This window comes from Schistocerca serialis, chromosome 8, assembly GCF_023864345.2.
Source record: "Schistocerca serialis cubense isolate TAMUIC-IGC-003099 chromosome 8, iqSchSeri2.2, whole genome shotgun sequence".
NCBI classification, from domain to species: Eukaryota; Metazoa; Arthropoda; class Insecta; order Orthoptera; family Acrididae; genus Schistocerca; species Schistocerca serialis.
The window spans coordinates 577,009,359-577,030,579 of NC_064645.1; the positions used below are offsets into that span (position 1 = coordinate 577,009,359).

The 21,221-nt window shown below is 38.6% G+C and overlaps 1 protein-coding gene across 1 annotated transcript in view; it reads right to left on the reverse strand.

Moving 5' to 3' along the window:
- Positions 1 to 20,338, reverse strand: part of LOC126416209 (PHAF1 protein CG7083) — a 140,289-nt gene extending 119,951 nt beyond the window's left edge. The window contains exons 1-5 of the mRNA XM_050083800.1: positions 20,150 to 20,338; positions 19,709 to 19,791; positions 16,244 to 16,327; positions 16,091 to 16,134; positions 15,859 to 16,018 (exon numbers count right to left, since the gene is read on the reverse strand). Of these exons, the coding sequence (XP_049939757.1) occupies positions 15,859 to 16,018; positions 16,091 to 16,134; positions 16,244 to 16,327; positions 19,709 to 19,791; positions 20,150 to 20,213 (435 nt within the window). The 5' untranslated portion in view covers positions 20,214 to 20,338. The remainder of the gene's footprint in view (positions 1 to 15,858; positions 16,019 to 16,090; positions 16,135 to 16,243; positions 16,328 to 19,708; positions 19,792 to 20,149) is intronic.
- Positions 20,339 to 21,221: the final 883 nt, after the last annotated feature.

Genomic DNA, 21,221 nt, shown 5'->3' on the forward strand with positions numbered 1-21,221 from the left:
ATTGAGCTGTAGCCGTCCACAACTGTGAAAAGTGTTGCCAGTGCAGTATTTTGTGTACGAAACGACATCTCGATTATGTCCTATAAATGTTTGATAGAATTTGCCAAATCATTTGTTTGAATTGTTTAGAATGTTCTTCAAACCAATTGAAAACAATTGTGCCCTGGTGACATGGCAGATTGTCATTGATAAAAATTTCTCCATTCAGATGAATCAGCGGACTCATTCTATTCTGTGTCAACACAGCCCACACCATTATAGAGCCACCATCAGCTTGCACAGTGCATTGTTGACAACTTGGGTCTATGGCATTGTGAGGCCTGCACCACACACTAACCCTACCATAAGCTCTTACCAACTGAAACTGAGATTCAACTGATCAGGCCAATATGGTTATGAGCCCATGACAGGCACTGCATGCGATGCTGTGCTTTTAACAAAGGCACTTGTGTCGGTCGCCTGCTGCACTAGCACATTAATGCCAAATTTCACCGCACTGTCTTAATGGATACATTCGTCGTACGTCCCACATTGATTTCTGCAGTTATTTCACACACTGTTGCTTGTCTGCTAGCACTGACAATTCTACGAAAACGTTGCTGCCCTCGGTTGTTAAGCAACCACTGCATTGTCCGTGGTGAGAGGTAATTTCTGAAATTTGGTATTCTCGGCAAGTTCTTGACATTGTGGATCTCAGAATATTAAATTCCCTAATGATTTTTGAAACACAATGTCCCATGCATCTAGCTTCAACTACCATTCCATATTCAAAGTCTTAATACGTGTCATGTGGCCACAGTCATTTTGGAAACCTTTCCAGATGAATCAACTGAGTACAAATGACAACTCTGCCCATGCACTGCCTTTTACACCTAGTGTATGCGATACTAATGTCATCTGTATATGTGCACTTTTTTCTCTATCTCACAACACGTCACCTCAGTGTATAATTTCACAATGCTGGGTTTGATTCTTTCAGGAGACACTCTGGCCAACCACCCTGAATCACATGAGGATGTTCAGGATAGCAGTCACAGCTGTTTTACAAGCAGTGACTGGGAAATCTTTCGAAGTGTGGCACAAAATCTCGTCATGGGGCAAAACATCTGCTTCCAGAAGGTCTAACTCAGTATTAGGCACTATGGAGAGGTGTGATAACACATCTGTGTTTGCCTGCAGTTAATAACTTTGCTGTACCGATGAGAGTGTCCTAGATACAAAAGCAATTGGTTGTGGTGTACCTCTGACACCACTGTGCGAGGGTACATATTGTGATATGTCAGTTGTAAGGGTCAGGAACTTGCCTGATATGAATGTCACTAAAGCATAGGGCTGATCACTTGTGGTTTTCAACTACAAGATGACCAAATGAATAAAATACCTTATTCCTCAAAAGTTTCAGTGGCTATGTGAGGTGAGCTGCCTGGAGAATGAGCTTTGCATAGTTGTTCACTTTCCCAGAAAAGACTGCAATTCTTGTAAGGTTTTTAGGGTCAGAAGCTTCTCAATTGCATCAACACGCTCTGCCATCAGCATGACCCCTTTGCTGCTTAATGTACACCCCAAATACTGCAGACAGTGCAAAAAACTTGCATTTGTCTATTCTCTCCATTCTCCAGCAGCTGCTGAAATAATGTTTGCAACTTTTGCTTATGCTCTTCCCTAGTTGCACCCATCACCCAAATGTCATCCAAATAGTTTACACACTTTCAAATACCATGAGTTAATTGCTACACACACACACACACACACACACACACACACACACACACACACACACACATTTAGAAAATTCCTGGTGCCAAAGCGATTCCAAAAGACAACCTCCTATATTGATACATTCAAAAAGGCATCTTTGGCACCAGAATTTTGAGTCTAGAGGTAACTGCAACAAGAACTTAACTAAAACTTCCTCTGGCCAAAGGATTCTGTAAATGTTTATCTCATTTTGTGTGTTAATAGTGGTCTTAAAATCACCACAAATTTTGATGGAGCTGTTTACTTTCCTGAAAATGACCACTGGGGTCACCCACTGACTAGCTATGATTGGCACAATGACTCCAAAGTTGTCTATCCTGTTTAACTCTGTCTTTACTGTGTTACGCACTGCAAAAGGAACTGGCAGTGCACAGCAAAATTTAGTCACAGCGGACTGCTTGAGTGAAATAAGCACTTCAAACTCTTTGGCCTGATACAATGTTGACTGGAATAACTGCTTAGATTCTCTAACAACCATGATAAATCCTGGAATGCTACTCATCTGGATACCAGGTTCACCTCACCAAATGAAGTGAATGCCACCTAAACCAAAAATATTATTAACTTTTCCAAATTTGCGATGGTATGACACAGCAGTCAGTGATGAACATTTTGAAGAGAAACAGTCTCAGCTGCAAAACAAGCTTCATTATTTTACATTTTGCGAATAACACATTTTCAAACTGACCTACACAGAAAATACAAACTTTTCTTAAAAAATAGCATGACCCCATTATAGTGAAACAGCCAAAACTGTATCTCTTCAAAATCAAAAACATTTACAGCTGATGATGAACTCACAACCATGAAAGTGATTTGACATTCCACATTATTTGTGTCCTGTCCATAATACAATTCACCCTCACAAAGGTATCTTTAGCCAGATATATGAAGCAACCTGCCACTGTGCCAGCTGTCAGAAGGGGTACCCAAACAATGATAGGCTTCCTGATTAATACAAGAAACTACAGTCCCCATTGGATCATAAAACCACTGATATCCAAATCCATCAGGAGTTTATTAGGTGGTTGGATGGGCTCTTCTGAGACTGGAGTTGAATCAAACACTAACACTGGTCATGTTCTGCTGCACTGAGTGTACAGTCAAACACCAGAGCATTAGCCTGCAGTGCTCTTTCCCTGTGTAGCCACACTGCTGCTATATGCCCTCACTTGCAACAGGCATAATATGCACTGACAAAATTTGGACACTGGTGAAGCTTATGACAACTCAAACAGTCCAGACAAGACTTGAGCATCAATGGGAGTGAATCCAATGTTGAGGGAGTACTTTTCTTATTATCTAAAGAATGTGATCTATGTCAAGAAGCCTGGCTAGGTTGTGCCTCTTTACTACGTCCAATGAAACCTAGTTGGGAACATGAAGTGTCTCCTTGCATGGGACTTGCACCCAGAGTGTCATCAGGAGGACTAGCTTGCCGGCAAACAGTAGAGAGCAGAGCTATTCGCCAACTACCTGAAAATGCATTTTGAGCTGCTGCCAACACCTCAAATGTCTTGGTAATGTCAGCTTTAGGCTGAATCTCTTTGCTCAGTGATAATCAGACAATCACTGATTCATGAATCAGCAACAAGACCCTATAGTTCATACATTTCAAGGTGCATTTACAGATGATGACTTGCAAATCTGTTATCCAGTCGCATTGGACTGATCACTAAATTTCCTTTATTGCTTAAACTGCAATCACACTGCCACAATGCGAGACCGATGACAGAAATGATCAGCAGCAGACTGCACAGTTCAGTAAATTCAAATGCTTCAGGGTTTGTGAGCAGAGGCAGCTTTTGTACAGCTTCATAATGGCTATGACAACTGGAGGCAAAGGCTGTCCCACAGATACTCGACCCGCACGCTGACCATCATGTTTCAGATCAGCTCCGTATTCTGTCTGATCAGTACCTGCACCTGTTCCTGCTGTAGTACTTGTTGTAACATCTGTTCCCACTGTTGTTCTCACAGCCTTATCTAAAGCTACCCAAGCTCCAGGAACTGCTGATCTATTGTTATGAGTGATTTCACATTTGAGTGTCAGCTTCGTCATCCAACGCACTACCCAAGTGGCAGAGTGCCACTACACACTTTCTGTCAGAAACTCTAACTGGCTAAACAAGAGCACTGGACAACAGCTGACCAAACAAGTCCTAAAAGAAAAAAACTGACAGGAAGAGAAATGTGAAGCCAAAAGAATTGTTGACCTTTTGTATAAATAAAACCTGAATAGCAAACCGAAGGAATAACCAACAATAATCATGTCACTGTGTGCAAATAGTAACTATTCTGTCGGAGGGTCTTGCCCATTCACATGCCAACTGCAGTGAGGCGGTAAAACCGTACAATTCTGAAAGGCCAACCATGCTACATTCACTTCTGTATCAGTGTCCGAATTCTTTTAGGATACTAAACTAGACACTGCAATTCCTTCAGCAAAAGTTTTGAATCTATTCCTGTTCTGCTGAATAATGGGAGCTTTTATCTTTTCCTGTTGCTGGTTAGAGGAAGACATTACAGGAAGGAAGTAACTGTCAGCTAAAATTTTCTAATGTAAGAAAAAATATTTTCTAACATCTGCAGGGTTGTGATAGATGTCGTGCCAAATAGCAGGAAGAGATCACACGAGATTAAGGTTCCTCATCATATTGATGATGAGGTCATCGGGGACAATAAAGGTGAGGAAGGCAGTCAGTTGTGTAGCTACCTGCTTTTAAAAATAAACCGTCCTGACATTTGATTTAGGGAAAGCACGATAGATCTAAATCTGCATGGCTAGACGGGAATTTGAAATACTGTCCTCCAAAGTGTTAGACCAGTGTGATAACCATTGTGACACTTTGCTTGTAAAATAGTAAGAATCTGAGTTCCTTAATTGTTATGGGAGTCAGCAAAATTAATTTGAATCATGCAGTCACAATTTGCTTTATACTCTTAACACACAAACAAAACATGCTGCAGTTTCCACTGAGGTGATATGATATGAGATGTGACTCTTGATATGAGGCAGAAGCAACCCACATCAGTGATCTGCATGGAAATGTAGTTGAAGTGACTTTGGTTGACACTGAGGCTACAGCAATACACTGACATGTATCTCTATTTTATGGCTCAGCACAACACAGTATGCTGGTTACTCCCTGCAACTGTGTCATAAAATAGATGGGGAGGGAAGGGTGAGAACCAAATTTCAAGTAATCAGATGCGGCTTGAAAAAAAAAAAAGTTGTGTGTGAATTAAGCCAAGCTACATGCAGCTTTCTACTTAGTTCCTCAGAAAAGCTTTTACTTTTTGTGTAAAAACTTAAAAATCACATTTCTTAGATTCGCATGTGCTCTCCACCATGCAGCCTCTGTCTGTCTCATTCGATTCTGAGGAAACTTTTGGTAAAAAATTTTATAATTGCACATCACAGCTTTACAAGGCACTATTTTTCTTTTCTGCTATTGTCCACAGTTATTTGTTACTTCAAAAATAAGTAAACCACTGGACATATTTAGAAGGACTTGCAATAAAGAAAACATAAATATGCTGGCCAGTTTATGTTTGGTTTATTTACGATCACACATTGCAGGATACAAAATTTAACTCATACATCAAACTTGTTTTTAGCACTGGAAGGAAAGCTGTTTATCTTACCAGTCCTGAACAGATAAGTGATATATTTTGATGTTTGGCTGTGATGAGCTACAGCACACCACCCTTGATGCTACGACTGCACACCATGCAGAGTTGTGGCTTATGTTCTTCTTTTGTGTATCAAACAATGGGAGAACATTGTTTCTTTTGTATGTGCTTTATAAAGTCACTCAACACTGCATTAAGACTTATTTTCATTTTAAAATTAGAGAGAGACAATTACAGGGCCGTTGACAGAGTTGGCTATATAATTTATGCATCAATTTTTCTAGTTTGCACTAACAGATTAATTCACAAAACATTCTGTAACTGTTTTTGTTCACGCATTGTGTTCCAGTAAGCTAGGAATGTTAAACAGGATTCTGATTGTGATGTAACTAAAGCATACTGTGTTCTGGACGTCACCAACTTGAAGATAAATTTACTGCGAAATTATTTGAATCTGCCACAAAATTTGACGAAAGCGGAGGAAATGTGTCAGCAATAAGAAACAGAAATTCAATGGCTAATTATTTTGCAAGTGAGACTGGTAAAGTGCCTTGGCAGAATATGAGCTATCATATGCTTTTCTCTTTACATGTACGATTTTGTTACTGTCATTGTTTCCATCTTATTTTTGGTAGTTGTATATGCAAATAATAATAAAACGAACTAATCTGCTACTGATGACTCTTCCTCACACTATCCACCAATCCAATTTGGAGCAGCACTTACTGAATGTAGTTTGTTAAATGTTCCTTTTGTATTGGTGTAAGTATTAATAGTTCCAATAACATAATTGTCTAAAGTGAAAATGTAGCCTATTCATGTGATGCAAAGAAATCAGTGCAATTATTGCCTCTTATTAAAAAGTATGGAACAGATCTTTCTTCACACCTTGTAAGAAATTATAATGTAAGCTGTCACACATCTGTACTCTCCCGTTGCTTGTTGCATTGTTCCAGAGGGAAAACAAGCATCACACAAATAAGTGATGCATCTCATGACCTTTACCGCACTGTGTCGAAATTGCATATTGTATTGTCTTAGTGTGTGCTGACCTAACAAAATTTTTTTACGATCGTGTTTCAAATATGATAATGTTGGATTTACTTTGTTTCCTTATTTCATTTCTTGTATGCTATCATAAGTCATGTAACAAACAACTTTAATTTCAGAAATCTTTTTTTGTAATATTGCATGTAGAAGTACTTTCTTGTTGACCATAAAACTATGTAGCTTGTACCAAGATAATTTTTTATCAAAACACTCCTCACTTCAAATATTTTAAACAAATAATGGTGCACCTACAATCCAGGCATCTAGATGAGGATTTGAACCCTGCTCACCATTGACATTAACCATTGTGCCACAATGCTCAGGGTCTTGCACAGAAGAATCCAAAAGAGGAACTGATATGACTTGAGAACAATGTACCAATGAAGACAGTCAATTGCCAAGAGGTGACTGCGATGAGGGTGAACATTACAATAAGTGTCTGAAACATCACGGAGACTTCCTCTTTAATTTTCAGATTAGATTACTGCAGTACCACTATTTTAATACCTCAGTAGATATGCTTAATCACCTAATCAAACTTCAGATAATATACATGGAATGTCATCCAGCAATTTGTGTATGATGTTGGTTCGTGGGTGTAATTATGTCACACAAAAGTGACAAAATTAAAAGCATAAGCCAAATTTCACCCCTACTCACTTCTCCATAAATTTTCAAACTATATTATCTGCAGTAAATGCCTGCTTTCAAAAACTTCTGGACATAACATTATAAAATGTTACTGACACTTTGGCAATTTTGTAAAAGGCTTTTCTGTGTGTCCTCAAGCAAAATGTAAGGGTATGCTGGTAATCTGATTAATATGGCAGGATACTTAGTGTTCAAATTATTCTACTTCATATAAACTGTATTCCAAACTAAAACAGCATGAAGATCACTTTTCTATTGCAAAGAAAGGAATTTTTGTGATGTAACAAGCAAGATTAAAGAGACACTAACAAAAAGCAGAGATAAATACTTTGAACAGATGTAAAGAGAACTTGAAACACATTTGGTTGCTCTTTCAAACTTAGCTGACAGCTCCACTTGTCAGCTTTGGTCCGAAGACTGGTGTGATTCGCTATCTATGCTAGTCTATCCTGATCAAGCCTGTTCATCTCTACATAACTACTGCAAACTGCTTCCATTTGAAGCTCCTTAACATGGTCAGGTCTGAACACCCTCTACAATACACCCCCCTCCCCCCCCCCCCCCCCCCCCCCACACACACACACATATACACACTCTTCCTTCTGTTACAAAACAGACAATTCCTTGATGTCCTAGAATGTACCCCACTAATCCATATCTTATTGGGCCATAAATAATTTCTTCTCTAGTCATGTTGATTCAGTACACCCCCCCCCCCCCCCCTCACCAGTTATTCGATCCAACTATCAAAACCGAGCGAGGTGGCGCAGTAGTTAGCACACTAGACTCGCATTCGGGAGGACGACGGTTCAATCCCGCGTCCGGCCATCCTGATTTAGGTTTTCCGTGATTTCCCTAAATCGCTCCAGGCAAATGCCGGGATGGTTCCTTTGAAATGGCACGGCCGACTTCCTTCCCCATCCTTCCCTAATCCGATGAGACCGATGACCTCGCTGTCTGGTCTCCTTCCCAAAACAACCCAACTATCAAAACCTCAGCATTCCCCTGTATTATCACATTTCAAAAGCTTCCATTCTCTTCTTGTCAAAATTGTTTATCATCCATGTTTCACTTCCATACATGGCTACACACCATACAAATACTTTCAGAAAAGGCTTCCTAACTTTTCAACCTATTTTTGATATTAATAAACTTCTGTCTTCCAATAACTCTTTTCTGTTTCCAATCTGCATCTTATATCCTCCCTATTTTGGCCAGTGACAGTTGTTTTGCTGCACAACTAGCAAAACTTGCTGACTACTTTTTGTGTATCATTTCCTAATCTAATTCCCTCAATATCACCCAACTGAAGTACATTCCATTACTCTTGTTTTACTTTTGCTGATATTCATCTTTTCAAGACATTACCTATTCCATTCAACAGCTCTTCCACACCATATGCTGTCTCTAACAGAATTAGAACAGCATTGATGCACCCCCAAGTTTTATTTATTTCCTTGAACTTTTGATCCCTTTTGAAAATTTCTCCTTGGCTTACTCAGTGTTCAAATTTAATAACATCAAGGAGTGGCTAGAACTGTGTCTCACTCCTTTCACAACCACAGCATCTGTTTCATTTCCTCTGACTCCGGCAACTACAGTTTGCTTTCAGTACACATTATAGGTAAGTCATAACTCCCCCTATTTTATCCCTGTTGCCTTCAGAATTTCAAATAACGTATTCCAGTCAACAATACCAATACTCCCTGTAAATCTGAAAATGATATAAGTTTCCCTCAGCCAGTTTTTCCAATATTCTGTACGTACTTTGAGTCAGTGTTTTGCAACTACTATCTTCAGTAATATTCACACCTGACAGCACCTGGCCAGCTCTTATGGCCACAGATCTGTGTACGTCAGTGTTCTTAGCCCTTCATTCTTGCTTCAACTCTACAATCCTACAATAAGGAACATGAATCCTATCAATGCTGACACAGCAAAGAGCCTAGTATGTGTACTTGGAAAATAAGTCTCAGCAATGTGGATATTCTCAAAGAATATAGCTCCCCTCAGAACCAAGCAATAGAGCAACTTTCCATACCATTAAAAATGTAGACAATGTATGTAGGCAACAAATATATGAATCTAGTTGTTTTTAGTAGCAATGAAGCCAGTGTAGTTTCATGTATAATAGAGAGTGAGCTCCTATTTTCCCCCAATAGGGCAGTGGTGATGCACGGGAAATACAATTCCTTAGAAGAGAATTTTAAAACTATAACCAATATCTCACATCAAAGACATAACAGTACATGTTTTAAAAACTATTTGCCTTCAACAGTAATTATTTTCTTTACTCACATTCAAAATGTTTAATATATTTCTTTGTTCTTTTCAGTGATGCAGTTAAGTGTCTTGTGTATTGTATAATAAAGGGAAAAAATTCTGAGAATGTATGTTCAGAGCACAGCATTGTATGGTAGTGAGAAACATGGGCTGTAGGAAAAACAGAACAGAAGAGAGTTGAAGCATTTGGGATGTGGTGCTACAGATTAATGTTGAAATTAGGTGGAGTGATAAGGTAAGGAATGAGGAGGTTCCGCAAAGAATCAGAGAGGAAAGAAATATGTATATGTGGAAAACGCTGACAAGAAGAAGGGACAGGATGGAAAGACATCTGCTAAGACATCAGGGAATAACTTACATGGTACTAGAGGAAGCTGTATAAGGCAAAACTGTAGAGGAATACAGAGGCTGGAATACATCCAACAAGTAGTTGAGGATGGAGGTTGCCCTCCGAGATGAAGAGACTGGCACAGGAGAGGAATTCATGGCGGGTTGCATCAAACCAGTCAGAAGATTGATGAATCAAAAATAAAATAACAGTAATAATAATAAAATAATAATAATAATAATAATAAAGATAGCATACATGATGGAGACATTATCATTTTCAATGTAACACTGAAAAAAATGCAAATTACATAAGTAAACAGCAAAAAGAAAAAGCAGTAGGAAATATGCAGCAGATTTTACGAGTAAGAAGGATTGGAAAAACACAAATGTTAAGAAGAACAGAGGACTGCTGCTAGGTAGCACTTATGGGAGAGGCACATGTCTTCTATCACGGGAGAAGTTAGGGGAGGAGTACAAGGATGCCATTTTCAAGCCAAGTCCTGGGTTAAACCACATGACTGAGGATTTGGGCCCTTGTGTAAGAATATCACAATGGATGATAAGGTAATAACAGTGAATGAGGCAGGGAACAGCTTGGATATGGATGGGGGCATACAGCATAGATGTTGACCCGAGTAAGATAGCTTCCCAAACTGATAGCACCAATGTCAGCAAGGTAGAGCTGTTCCAGCAGCATGATCGGCCTCATCTTGGCAGTGCTGCAAGCCACCTCAACATGGAGCTGGAGATGGTGCTGATAAATGCTGACCGGGCACACGTTGTACTGGTGCCAGGTATGGACTATCGGGAGGTGGGGCTACACTAGACATGGTCTGTACCTCAACTGTGCTAGAAAAGGGAGGTTAGTGGAGTTAGTGAGAATATAGCAGATGGGTGTGATGTCACACTTGATCAAATACGTGTTCCAAGGTTAGGACGATTACACATTTTCTCGGATAAACCATGACAATGGTTTCCCCTTCCTTAAATTATCTCAACCAGTTTAGAGATTTCTTCATTGTGTGCACAGAAGGTAGAATGTACCCCAGTGGAACACACAGATACCACAAACATTTGCTCAGAATTATAGTCCATTAAAACTAATGTACACCAGCCTGAAGTTTAATTACAATCTTTGAACAGTGTCATGGTATGCATTACAGATTACTTGTCTGGAGATGATGAGTTACACCATACACTGAGCTGACAAAAGTCATGGGATACCTCCTAATATCGTGTCGGACTTATTTTTGCCATGAATAATGCAGCAATTCTATGTGGCATAGTCTCAACAAGTCTTTGGAAGCCCTCTGCAGAAATATTGAACCATGCTACTCCTATACGCATCCATAATTGCAAAAGTCTTGATGGTGTAGGATTTTGTGCATGAACTGACCTCTCAATTATGTCATATAAATATTTGACAGGTGCCAAATCATTCGCTTGGATTGTCCAGAATGGTTTGAAGAACAATTGCGAACAATTGTGGCCTGGCAGCATGATGCATTGTCATTGATAAAAGTTCCATTGCCGTATGGAAAAATGAAGTCCGCAAGTGGCTGCAAATGGTCTCAAAGTGGCCGAACATAACCATTTTCAGTCAATGATCGGTTCATTTGGACCAGACAACCCACTCTATTCCATGCAAACAAAGCCTACACCACCATGGAGCCAACACCAGCTTGCACAGTGCCTTGTCGACGACTTGGGTCCAAGGATTCGTGAGGTCTGAGCCAAACTCAAATCCTACTTTCAGCTCTTACCGACTGTAATTGGGACTCACCTGACCAGGTCATGGTTTTCCAGTCATGTAGGAGCCAACTGATATGGTACGAGCCTAGGAGAGGTGCTGCAGGCAATGCCATGCTGCTAGCAGAAGTACTTGCGTCAATCGTATGGTGCCATAGCCCATTAACAGCAAATTTTGCCACACTGTCCTAACAGATATGTTGTCATACAAGTATGTCCAACATTGATTTCTGTGATTATTTCATGCAGTGTTGCTTGCCTGTTACCACTGACAATTCTACACAAATGCCACTGCTCTCGGTTGTTAAGTGAAAGCCATTGGCCACTGTGTTGTCCGTGGTGAGAGGTAATGCCTGAAATTTGGTATTGTCATCACACTTGTGACATTGTGGATCTCAGAATAATGAATTTCTTAATGAATTCCAAAATGGAATGTACCATGCATCTAGCTCCAATTACCATTCCACAGTCAGTCTTAATTCCCGCTGTGCGGTTGTAATCACATCAGAAACCTATGCATCTGAATCACCTGAGTACAAATGACAGCTCTGCCAATCCACTGCCCTTTTATACCTTGTGTACACAATACTACCACCATCTGTGTATGTGCATATCGCTATCCCATTACTTTTGTCACCTGGAAATAATATCAGCCATCACAACTAATGTAATAATATTTTGAGATATGGATATTAACATGGGTGTTAATGGTGAAATTAGTAACAACTTCTTAAACATTTTGAGCAGTTTTGGGGTTGCGCAAATGGTGTACACAACACCTAGAATATCAAAATGTTCAGCACTGGTCTTAGATCACATGCTTACAGATACAGACAGGGAAAATTGTAAGTATTTGTATGAAATCTGTTAGATAATAAAGCAACAGACAGGCTTGGCAAAACCCGCAAAACTGCAGGCTAACAGAAGAATCCTCTCAGAGTGTAAATTACATGCTTTTTCCTTGGAATTGGCAAATCAAACCTGGGAGACAGTGAGAATGGAAAACAATGGACGAGATGTGATCAAAATGTAATGGGAATTTTTTTAATTTCGTGGGCTTTAAACATTCAATTTTCAAATTTTTTATCTTGTTGGTACACATGTTTCTGATGTATGTTGGTATTTTCAGCTGTTTCGAATGTTTAGTTGACCTCCGACAGCTGAAAATGTTATACATGTTTCTGAGCGCTTGCCAAATTTTTACTTTCGAAATAGATGGAGCCAAGAATTTTTATCAAATTTTGCTTGAAAAATAGAACAGAGTGCAGCACCACATCTGAAATGTTGACTGTGGCTTTTAGCGAATCTGTTATGACCAAGACAAGAGTTTACTAGTGGTATAACTATTTGAAAGAAGGTTGAGAAGACACCAAAAAAGACAACTCTCCTGGATGCCCTGGCATATCAATTACTGATGACATTGTGGAACAAGTAAAAAAAATGATTCTAGAAAACTGCCGAATCACGACCAGTGAGGTTGCTCATAATGTCTGCATATCCTTTGGCTCATGCCAAGCAATTTTTTGGGGTGTTTTCAGTATGAAATGTGTAACAGCAAAGTCTGTTCCAAAAATAGTTGAATTTTGAGCAAAAACAATGTCATGTAAACATTACTCAGGAACTGCTGAAAGAAGTTGACCACTATCCACTACTTCTAATGAAGGTTATAACACATGATGAATCATCTGTACACGGGTAAGGCATCAAAACCAGGGCCCAGTTGTCCCAATGGAAACTGCTTAAAAAATTGAAGTTCGATCACACATAATGGTTCTTCTCACTGTTTTCTTCAATTACAATGGAATAGTCCATCATAAGTTCCTGCCTTACGGTTGTACAGCCAATAAGTAATACTGCCTGGAAGTTGTGTGCTGTTTCCGTGAAGCAATCTGAAGAAATTGACCAAAAGTGTGATGAAACTACTTGTGAAAATTACATCTCCCATGTTGCCTCAGCCATCATACTCACTGAACATCCTGCCCCCCCCCCCCCCCCCCCTGCAAATTCTTTCTATTCCAGAGGCTGAAGAGAAGCATGAAAGGACATTGTTTTGCCACCATTGATGAGACAACAACAGAAAGGAGCTGAACACCGCAACGAAAAATGAGTTCCTGAGGTGCTTCCAGGATTGGAAAAAACACTGGCACATTTGTTTTATATCTGAGGGGGATTACTTTGAATGGGACAAAGTTGGTGTTAATGGTGACGAGTAAGTACAGAATCTTTAAGAAAAACAAAAATTACCACGTGACGAATAAGCAGAGAATCTTTAAGCAAAGCAAAAGTTTCCATTACTTTTTGATCAAACATTGTAGATGCTAAGTTCTCTAGATTCTGTACATTGTTTAAATTAGTTTTTGAGGAAGTATTTCCAAACCACCTCTACAAAACACCCAAAGAAAATAGATGGATAACTATGGATATCAGGAAGTCCTCACAGAAACTTAATTTTGTTAGTTCTTTACAAAAGGTTTGCACTAATTCACAGTTCCTAGAATACTATCACAGGTGTAAAAAATACAGAGAGATACTGCTTGTTGAAAAAAAAATATCATTCACTGACAAAGTACTGCATAATGCAGAAAATAGATGCAAAGCAGTGCAGGTTATCCTAAAACAAGAAGCTGTAAAGGGCAGACACGAACATAATAACATGCAAATCAAAAACTAGGGTATAATAACAGAAAGTCCCTAGGAATTAGAAAATTTTGTAAATGATTATTTCTTTGGTATTGCGGAGAAGCTGCAGAAAAAAAATCTTACTACAACACATGTAGTGTCCACAATGTATGACACAGCAAGCACAATAATGTTTCCCCACAACAAATCTTGAAGTAAGGAAGACAATACAGAAATTACAAAGTAAGAAGTCAGCAGGTACAGATAGAGTCCAGTCCCCGCTGACACAGTTTTTCAGGTGGACGGAGGGCATGGCAGGAAGACAAACGTGGAGCACAGTGGCCCTGGAGTCAGTTTTCTGAACAAACTGAAGTTAGCTCAAGGGGCATAGCAGCATCTTCGTGGTCCAGAAGTCATTAACTGGCGTTCCCAGTGTGTGAGGCAATGAAGAGCAAACCAGGCAAATGGGGCAGTCAAGCTATTAAGACACTGGCCTCATACTCAGGAGGATGAAGCTCACTCTGTCCAGCCATCATGATTTGAGTTTTCTGTGGTCTTCCTAAATCACTTCAGGCAAATGTTGCGATCATTCCTTCATTGAGGCCACAGTCGCCCACCGGCTCCACCCTGGTGGAGCACATCTATGTATTCTGTGTATATTTGTAGTTTGAGCTATTGGTTTTCACCATATTAACAGGACATTTCCTACATCAATGTGAGATAGTCTTTCGATGAATTACAATTAAATAACAACACTGCCATTTTTGCCCTCTGTCCTTACATACTGTCAACCCACAGTTACTTTTAGCGTATGAAATTAGCTGATATCATATATTGGGAATAGGTTTCATGCAGTATAGTGGAAAGTGCTATTGGCAAACCTGCCAACCTCTCCAAAAAGTTTTGATGTTCCCATCCAGCTACAGAGAAAAACAATGGAATGCAAGGAAAGATTTTGTCTCTCATTGACAGGATGATTTTCCGTTGGAATTTTCCCTTCAAGGAGTTCGTTGCAGTATCTACAGCCTTAAAGAAGTTCAAGCAATCTCTTCATTCCTTTGTACTTCTGTATCCCATTTCTTTGTGCATTGATCCTTCCTGACTAGCCTCTAACTTCAGCATACTCTTCATCATTACTGAATTGTGATCAGAGTCTTTATCTGTTCCTGAACACGCCTTACAATCCTACATCCAATTTCAGAATCTCTGCCTGACCATGTTTTAATCTAACGGAAATCTTCCTGTATCTCCTGGTCTCCTCCTCTTGAACAGAGTATTGGCTATTACTAGCTGAAATTTATTACAGAACTGAACTAGTTTTCTCCTCTGTCATTTCTAGTATCAAGCCCATATTCTCCCACAATCCCTTCTTCTACTCCTTCCTCCTATATTAACTTAAAAACTTACATTGTATTTCACTCACATCAATGCTGTCCAAGACTTTAAGAACAGCTTTGTTTTCTACTGGTCATTTTTGTACTATTATGTTTACGTGTAGGAACTGGTCAGTCAATGGCTGCCCACAAGGTCTGAACTGGGCATTCAAATGGAGTGTACAAGACATTTCATACCAAGCTACTGTGCAACCACAAACAATCTTTTTATTACGTCTGAGTACAGCCAGGGAGTTCTGCACAAATGTTATTGATTATGTATTACTTATGACATCTACATTGATTTGAACATTGCACATTTTTTCGGCTGCTTTCTCTAATCACAATATGAAGTGTACTATAATTAGGCTACAAGAATTAAGCACTTAATTTTTTTAAGGGCACTTACCTGAAATTTTGATTCAACAGGAAAACAAAACGAAAGGCCCCTAAAATTCAGAACAAACAACTGTTTTTCGGTATCCAGTACACCAGGATGCGTAGCTCCAAAAGACCTCTCAATTTGTTCAATACTCGGCAGTACTTCTGGGGAGTTGAATGTAAGACCACTGCAACAGCCGATGGACAGTTAGACAACATGCTGCTTTCTGCATAAAATTACACAAAAAGAAAACACTTACCAGTATTTTACTTTGACCAGTTTCATGTTGTAAATTTCTATTATCTGAAAAATAAAAAATAAAATATTGTAGAAGTTAGTCTCTAAAACATAGTCTCAAATTCTCATTTTCGTTTAGAAATTATTCAATTAAAAACTACATTCACAGCCATACCTTCAGTCTCTGAACAATTGGGTCAAATATTAATCTTATCCCATCCTGCGGCAAGTTAATAATAAGATCTGCGCCTAAAGGGTTCTGCAAACAAAACATATATCATATAAAAAATAGCTGAAGAAGCTTTAAAATGTGAAAAAGAGTACATCGAAGTCAAATGCACTAAAAAGGTAAGTTTATTAAAAGTGTTAACGATAAGTGTCTTTGGCATAAAAATGAACTATATTTTCATTCCTACAAAATTTTACTCTTGTTACTCTTGATCAAATGATTTTAACTTTTAGATCGATTTCCAGAATTTACTTTCAGATAAAAATGCCTGATATTCCATGAATATGGCAAACAAAAAAGGTTGTGTTAGATTTTACGTACCATTCCCCATCCCTTTTCCAGTGTACATATTTTCTAAGGTGTGTGACTCTGACCAAGTGCTAATGCCATAGGTTTAATTCAAGACCTTTCCACAGGGTATTCCAGGATCAAAGCACAAGACACAGTTCTTGAGGATCCATGCAAGTGATGTGATATGGGTAGTAAACTTGACTGCCCTCTTAGTACTATTCAATGTGTGCGAGAAGTCCCTGTGCACCTTTTGACTTTGTTGCACCCAATGATTCAAAGAGAGGGAAACTATTTACTCACTTCCACCACCAGTGTTGCCATATATGCACAGCAGGCAGCAAGCACATCACAACAGGCAAGGGATACACCTTCTTTTGCCACATCACATTAAAGGGCATGATCCCGTGGTACCTGGAGGGGAATAAAGCTGCCAGCACAGTAACAATAAGCCAGTGTCATATTCAGTCTGCATGTGCTAGCTACCCTCTTGTTGACAACTTATGCTATGAGCTTGGACTATGTGTGGTGTTTGTGTCTGGCTGGATTTTTCACAGCAATAAAATAGGCCAACTTCAAACGCAGGCATGCAGCATTCCACAGTGTTTTTTCTTTGTGTAAGTGCAATCAGCAAGGAGATTGTGTTGTCTGCCAAACTCTCAACCTGTACACAACTTGTAATTAGTAGTCTTTTACATATAAAGGGAACGAAAGCACAGCGTGACAGCTGAGAAACCCATTCATGAAAAACAGCTGAACTTCGAGTACCATGGTCAACAATGTATGACCACATTAAGAAAGATTTGAAAGTGAAAGAATTTAGATCTGTTTTTGTGAACGAATTATCTGATAACAACAATAAGCAGGCATAACTGCTGAGATGCTCTGCAAGATGTCAAGGAGGAGATTGAGACACACAGGTGTCAGTAGAAGGCACGATATAAGGAAGAACATATTCAGTATTTCAAACTAGCTATACTTCTCTTAAATTATGACACAATATCAATATTTTCATCTAAAAAGATCTATTCAAATCACAGTAATCCCTCATGAAATTTTCACAAATCAAACATTAGATTATAATTTGTGGAATAATCTTCAGCACACAGAAATGGGGTTTCGTTATAAAACAATTTCCACACACAGCCTGCCACAGGTGAAACATTTTAAGGAACAATTTTCCCAGTATAAGGTTCAGTTATTACAGCATTACAATTTGAATGAGTCAAAGATGGCTGCAGAAATTAGAATCATGAGTGAAGAAAGCACTACATTCAAACTCTTCCCTAACTAATGGAAGCATCCATACATTCTCATTCACTGAGAACCATCAATGTGACAGTCATACACTACTGGGACAATAATTCACAAAAAAGAGGAATTGTAACTTATTAAAACAAAACAATAAAGGGTAGCTCTATGAAAAGACAGAAAAACTAACATTGGAAACAACACATTTAATATTTGAGTGTGAATGGATTACTCACTGTTATTTCTAGATAGTGACATTGTTTTTCCATGACACTACCCTGGATTACCTAGTACTGTATTGAAAATGCATAACATAATGCCTTCATCTACTACTACTGCTACAATCGTCACTACCACTATAAACTATTCTGACATCATCTACTTCAGTGTGATATTTCTGGTGCAATAGGAGCCAAAGGATTGAGAAAATGATAATCAAAGATGGGTGAAAATGCAAACATTTACAAAATTTGCATAAGCATTTCTTTCCAAAGCAAAAGTTTGTGTCCACTAATTTATATTTTCATCTTATTTACATGTGAAATCGGAGGCCATTAATGGCATATAATGAATTGAACACAGTTCATCTTCAAGCTCTCATGAAATAAGAATTACTCTATAGCACATCTCCAATTTGCCATTATTTCTTCAGTGCACCATATGCATTTCAGTACACCACAAACATTAGCTTGTTCTACCTTGCACCATGTCAAGTAGGTTTTAACTAATTATGCCAAGATTTCACTAATATGTTTACACATCACAGTTGTGATATATAAGACAATTGATTGAAGGCTATATTTATGGTATTAACAGTTTTATCACTGCTGTTTGTTACTGCACTGCACCTACATCATCGCTTGCAAAATTTGTGCAGTGAATGTAAATCTTCAGTAATCATAATATAAAAAAGAAATGTACCTGGATGAAGTTTCAGTCCATTACAATAAAAGTTATAGCTAACAACTATCAACACCAAGATCGTTAGATATTCAGCACCAGCTCAGACTGGACATAGAAAGGTATCAGCTAGGCCCTTCTTTAAGACCCCTACAAGACAAATATTGTCCAACTACTATGGTGTGCAGCTCAGTTTCACCCCCTTCCAAAATTGCATGACGCTTAAATCTAACTGGCAATGAAATCTGAAATGTATTCCCTGCAATAACAGAGAATGTGAAACCAACAGAAGTAATGCCCACTACACATTCAGTTGAAGAAGAATACTCTGCAGATTCTCACATTATTGTCCTGCAAACTTACGACTTGAATTATACTTCTTTTTGGATTTCAGCTGTTCATTTTCAATCTAAAAGGAGGTACTTCCAATTCCCAGACATTAACACAAGGCAAATGATGTTTTGTAAATTCATCTTGATAATGATTCAGCAACAGACTTTCTACATCTTTTTGCAGTTACCAACTCTCTCCGACATCAGTTTCACTCTTTTCTTTTGCTTTCATTGGTCTTGTCACATGATACAGAACAGTTTCGACTATATTTACTGTTTTTTCAACCAATGAGCTTAATTTTTCATAATTACTTTGCCTGTAATGTTTTGATGTCGTTACATTCCTTCTCTCTCTCTCTCTCTCTCTTTCTCTCTGTTGTACATACTGATAAAAAGAACTTTCCTGAATAGCATGTGAACAACAGTAAAGGGTAATTGCATAAAATGACGAATAAACAGCATTGCTGATGTTTATAGCGAGAACAAAATTCTAGAAACGAAACAATCCTCCTTTATAATTTTCTGTAGTGCATTCCATTATCTAAAGTAATACGGTAGAAAAAAAAAGGAGAAAATATTTTTCTGGTATCTCCATGAACACAGTAAACTAATGCTAAACAATATGATATTGCCTGCTTACCGAATCACTGTAGAGCACCTGAACGCCTTTTATGATGCCCACCTGTGACTGAATTATTGCTACTGCTTGCGAAAAGTGCATTCCTGTGGATTGGAATGAAAAGAAAAAATTAAAATAATTATAAAAAACCACTGCATTAATTGGAATTACTTTGACTCACACTAATACTTGCCAGCTACTATCAGAAATAAAATGATTTCAGATACTACTCGCTCTGCTCTATCAAGGTTACCCCTAGTGCAACCCTCTCCAACGTAACTCTAGACAGTTTATATCGTGCTTCATATTTCTCGTCAAGTTTTTCGTATGATCAGCAGTTACAATATTTTCTATTTTCTCATGCTACTGTACTTCGTTTGATCATCTCAGAGTCTTGTCGTTGGTTCAAAACAAAAACAATATTACGCAAATAATTCACAACAAACATGGTAAAAGGCTTACCTAAAATAAATTCCCATTGTTCACACCCTAGACTTCTTTCTGGTACCAACTCAAGTTCGAGCATTTCTTCAGCATGTAGCGACAGAACTTTACTTAGGTTCCTCTTCCAGTCACACAGTGACAAACACGAATAACGCAAATTTTCTGTTTAATACGCAGCTCCTTTGTCTGCTCCCCTACGGCGCCATCTTGCTTGTTTTATACCTCAGCTGTCAAGACAGTGACGTAAGAACAGCTGGGAGATATGAAACCTACTCCTCGTTGTTTGTTTACAATCTCAGCTGATCACTGTTAGATCAAGTTTAAGCTCTGTGAGACACTGCCCATAGATGAAATATAATTCTGAACCATGCTTATGATTTGGCAATATCAACTCGTAATTAGACATGTAATAAAAAACAAATTCTGATACGACACTGCAAGTGCAGTGAACTCGGAGCGATTCGATCTTGTCTAGTCTGTGGCCTTTTGTTTAAAAAAGATGCCGTATAACTTTTAAATGGTGCAAAAGGTCAATACAAGAGTAAAGACTACAAGTGTATGAAAAAAAGGTAAATTTTCAAATAGTCTCTTAGAATTGAGAATATTAATAATTGTTAGTGGCAGTTGTGTTGATTTATTTCGCATGCATCGTTTAGCTCTAAACTTTCTTTGTGTCAACGCGCATAAGAAAGAAAAGGCATCTCGCATCAGTTATTTCGGTGTAACAACGTACTGAGAAAGCTGATTCCTGTCTGCACTACTGGTGAACGGTACTGCGTTTTAATATCATACCAGTAACATAAGAATAATCACAGTGATATGCGGCCATAGTAAAACTTCGTATCTGGTACCGGATGCATCCAGTAAACTTTGAAGATGAGTGTTGGCCATTGTTTTACAGGTAGAAGGTCTGGTAACAGTCTTCTTGTTACTATTTAGAGTCTCAAGCAATAGAACTTTGATAAGCGTTGCGGAATCTTAAGGTAAAATTAGTCGTGTCACATCTGTGGATAAAAATAAACTAACAGTTGTAGGTACGACAATCACCAAACGTTCCGCAGTATTATAAACAAAGGGTAGGTAGCCTGAG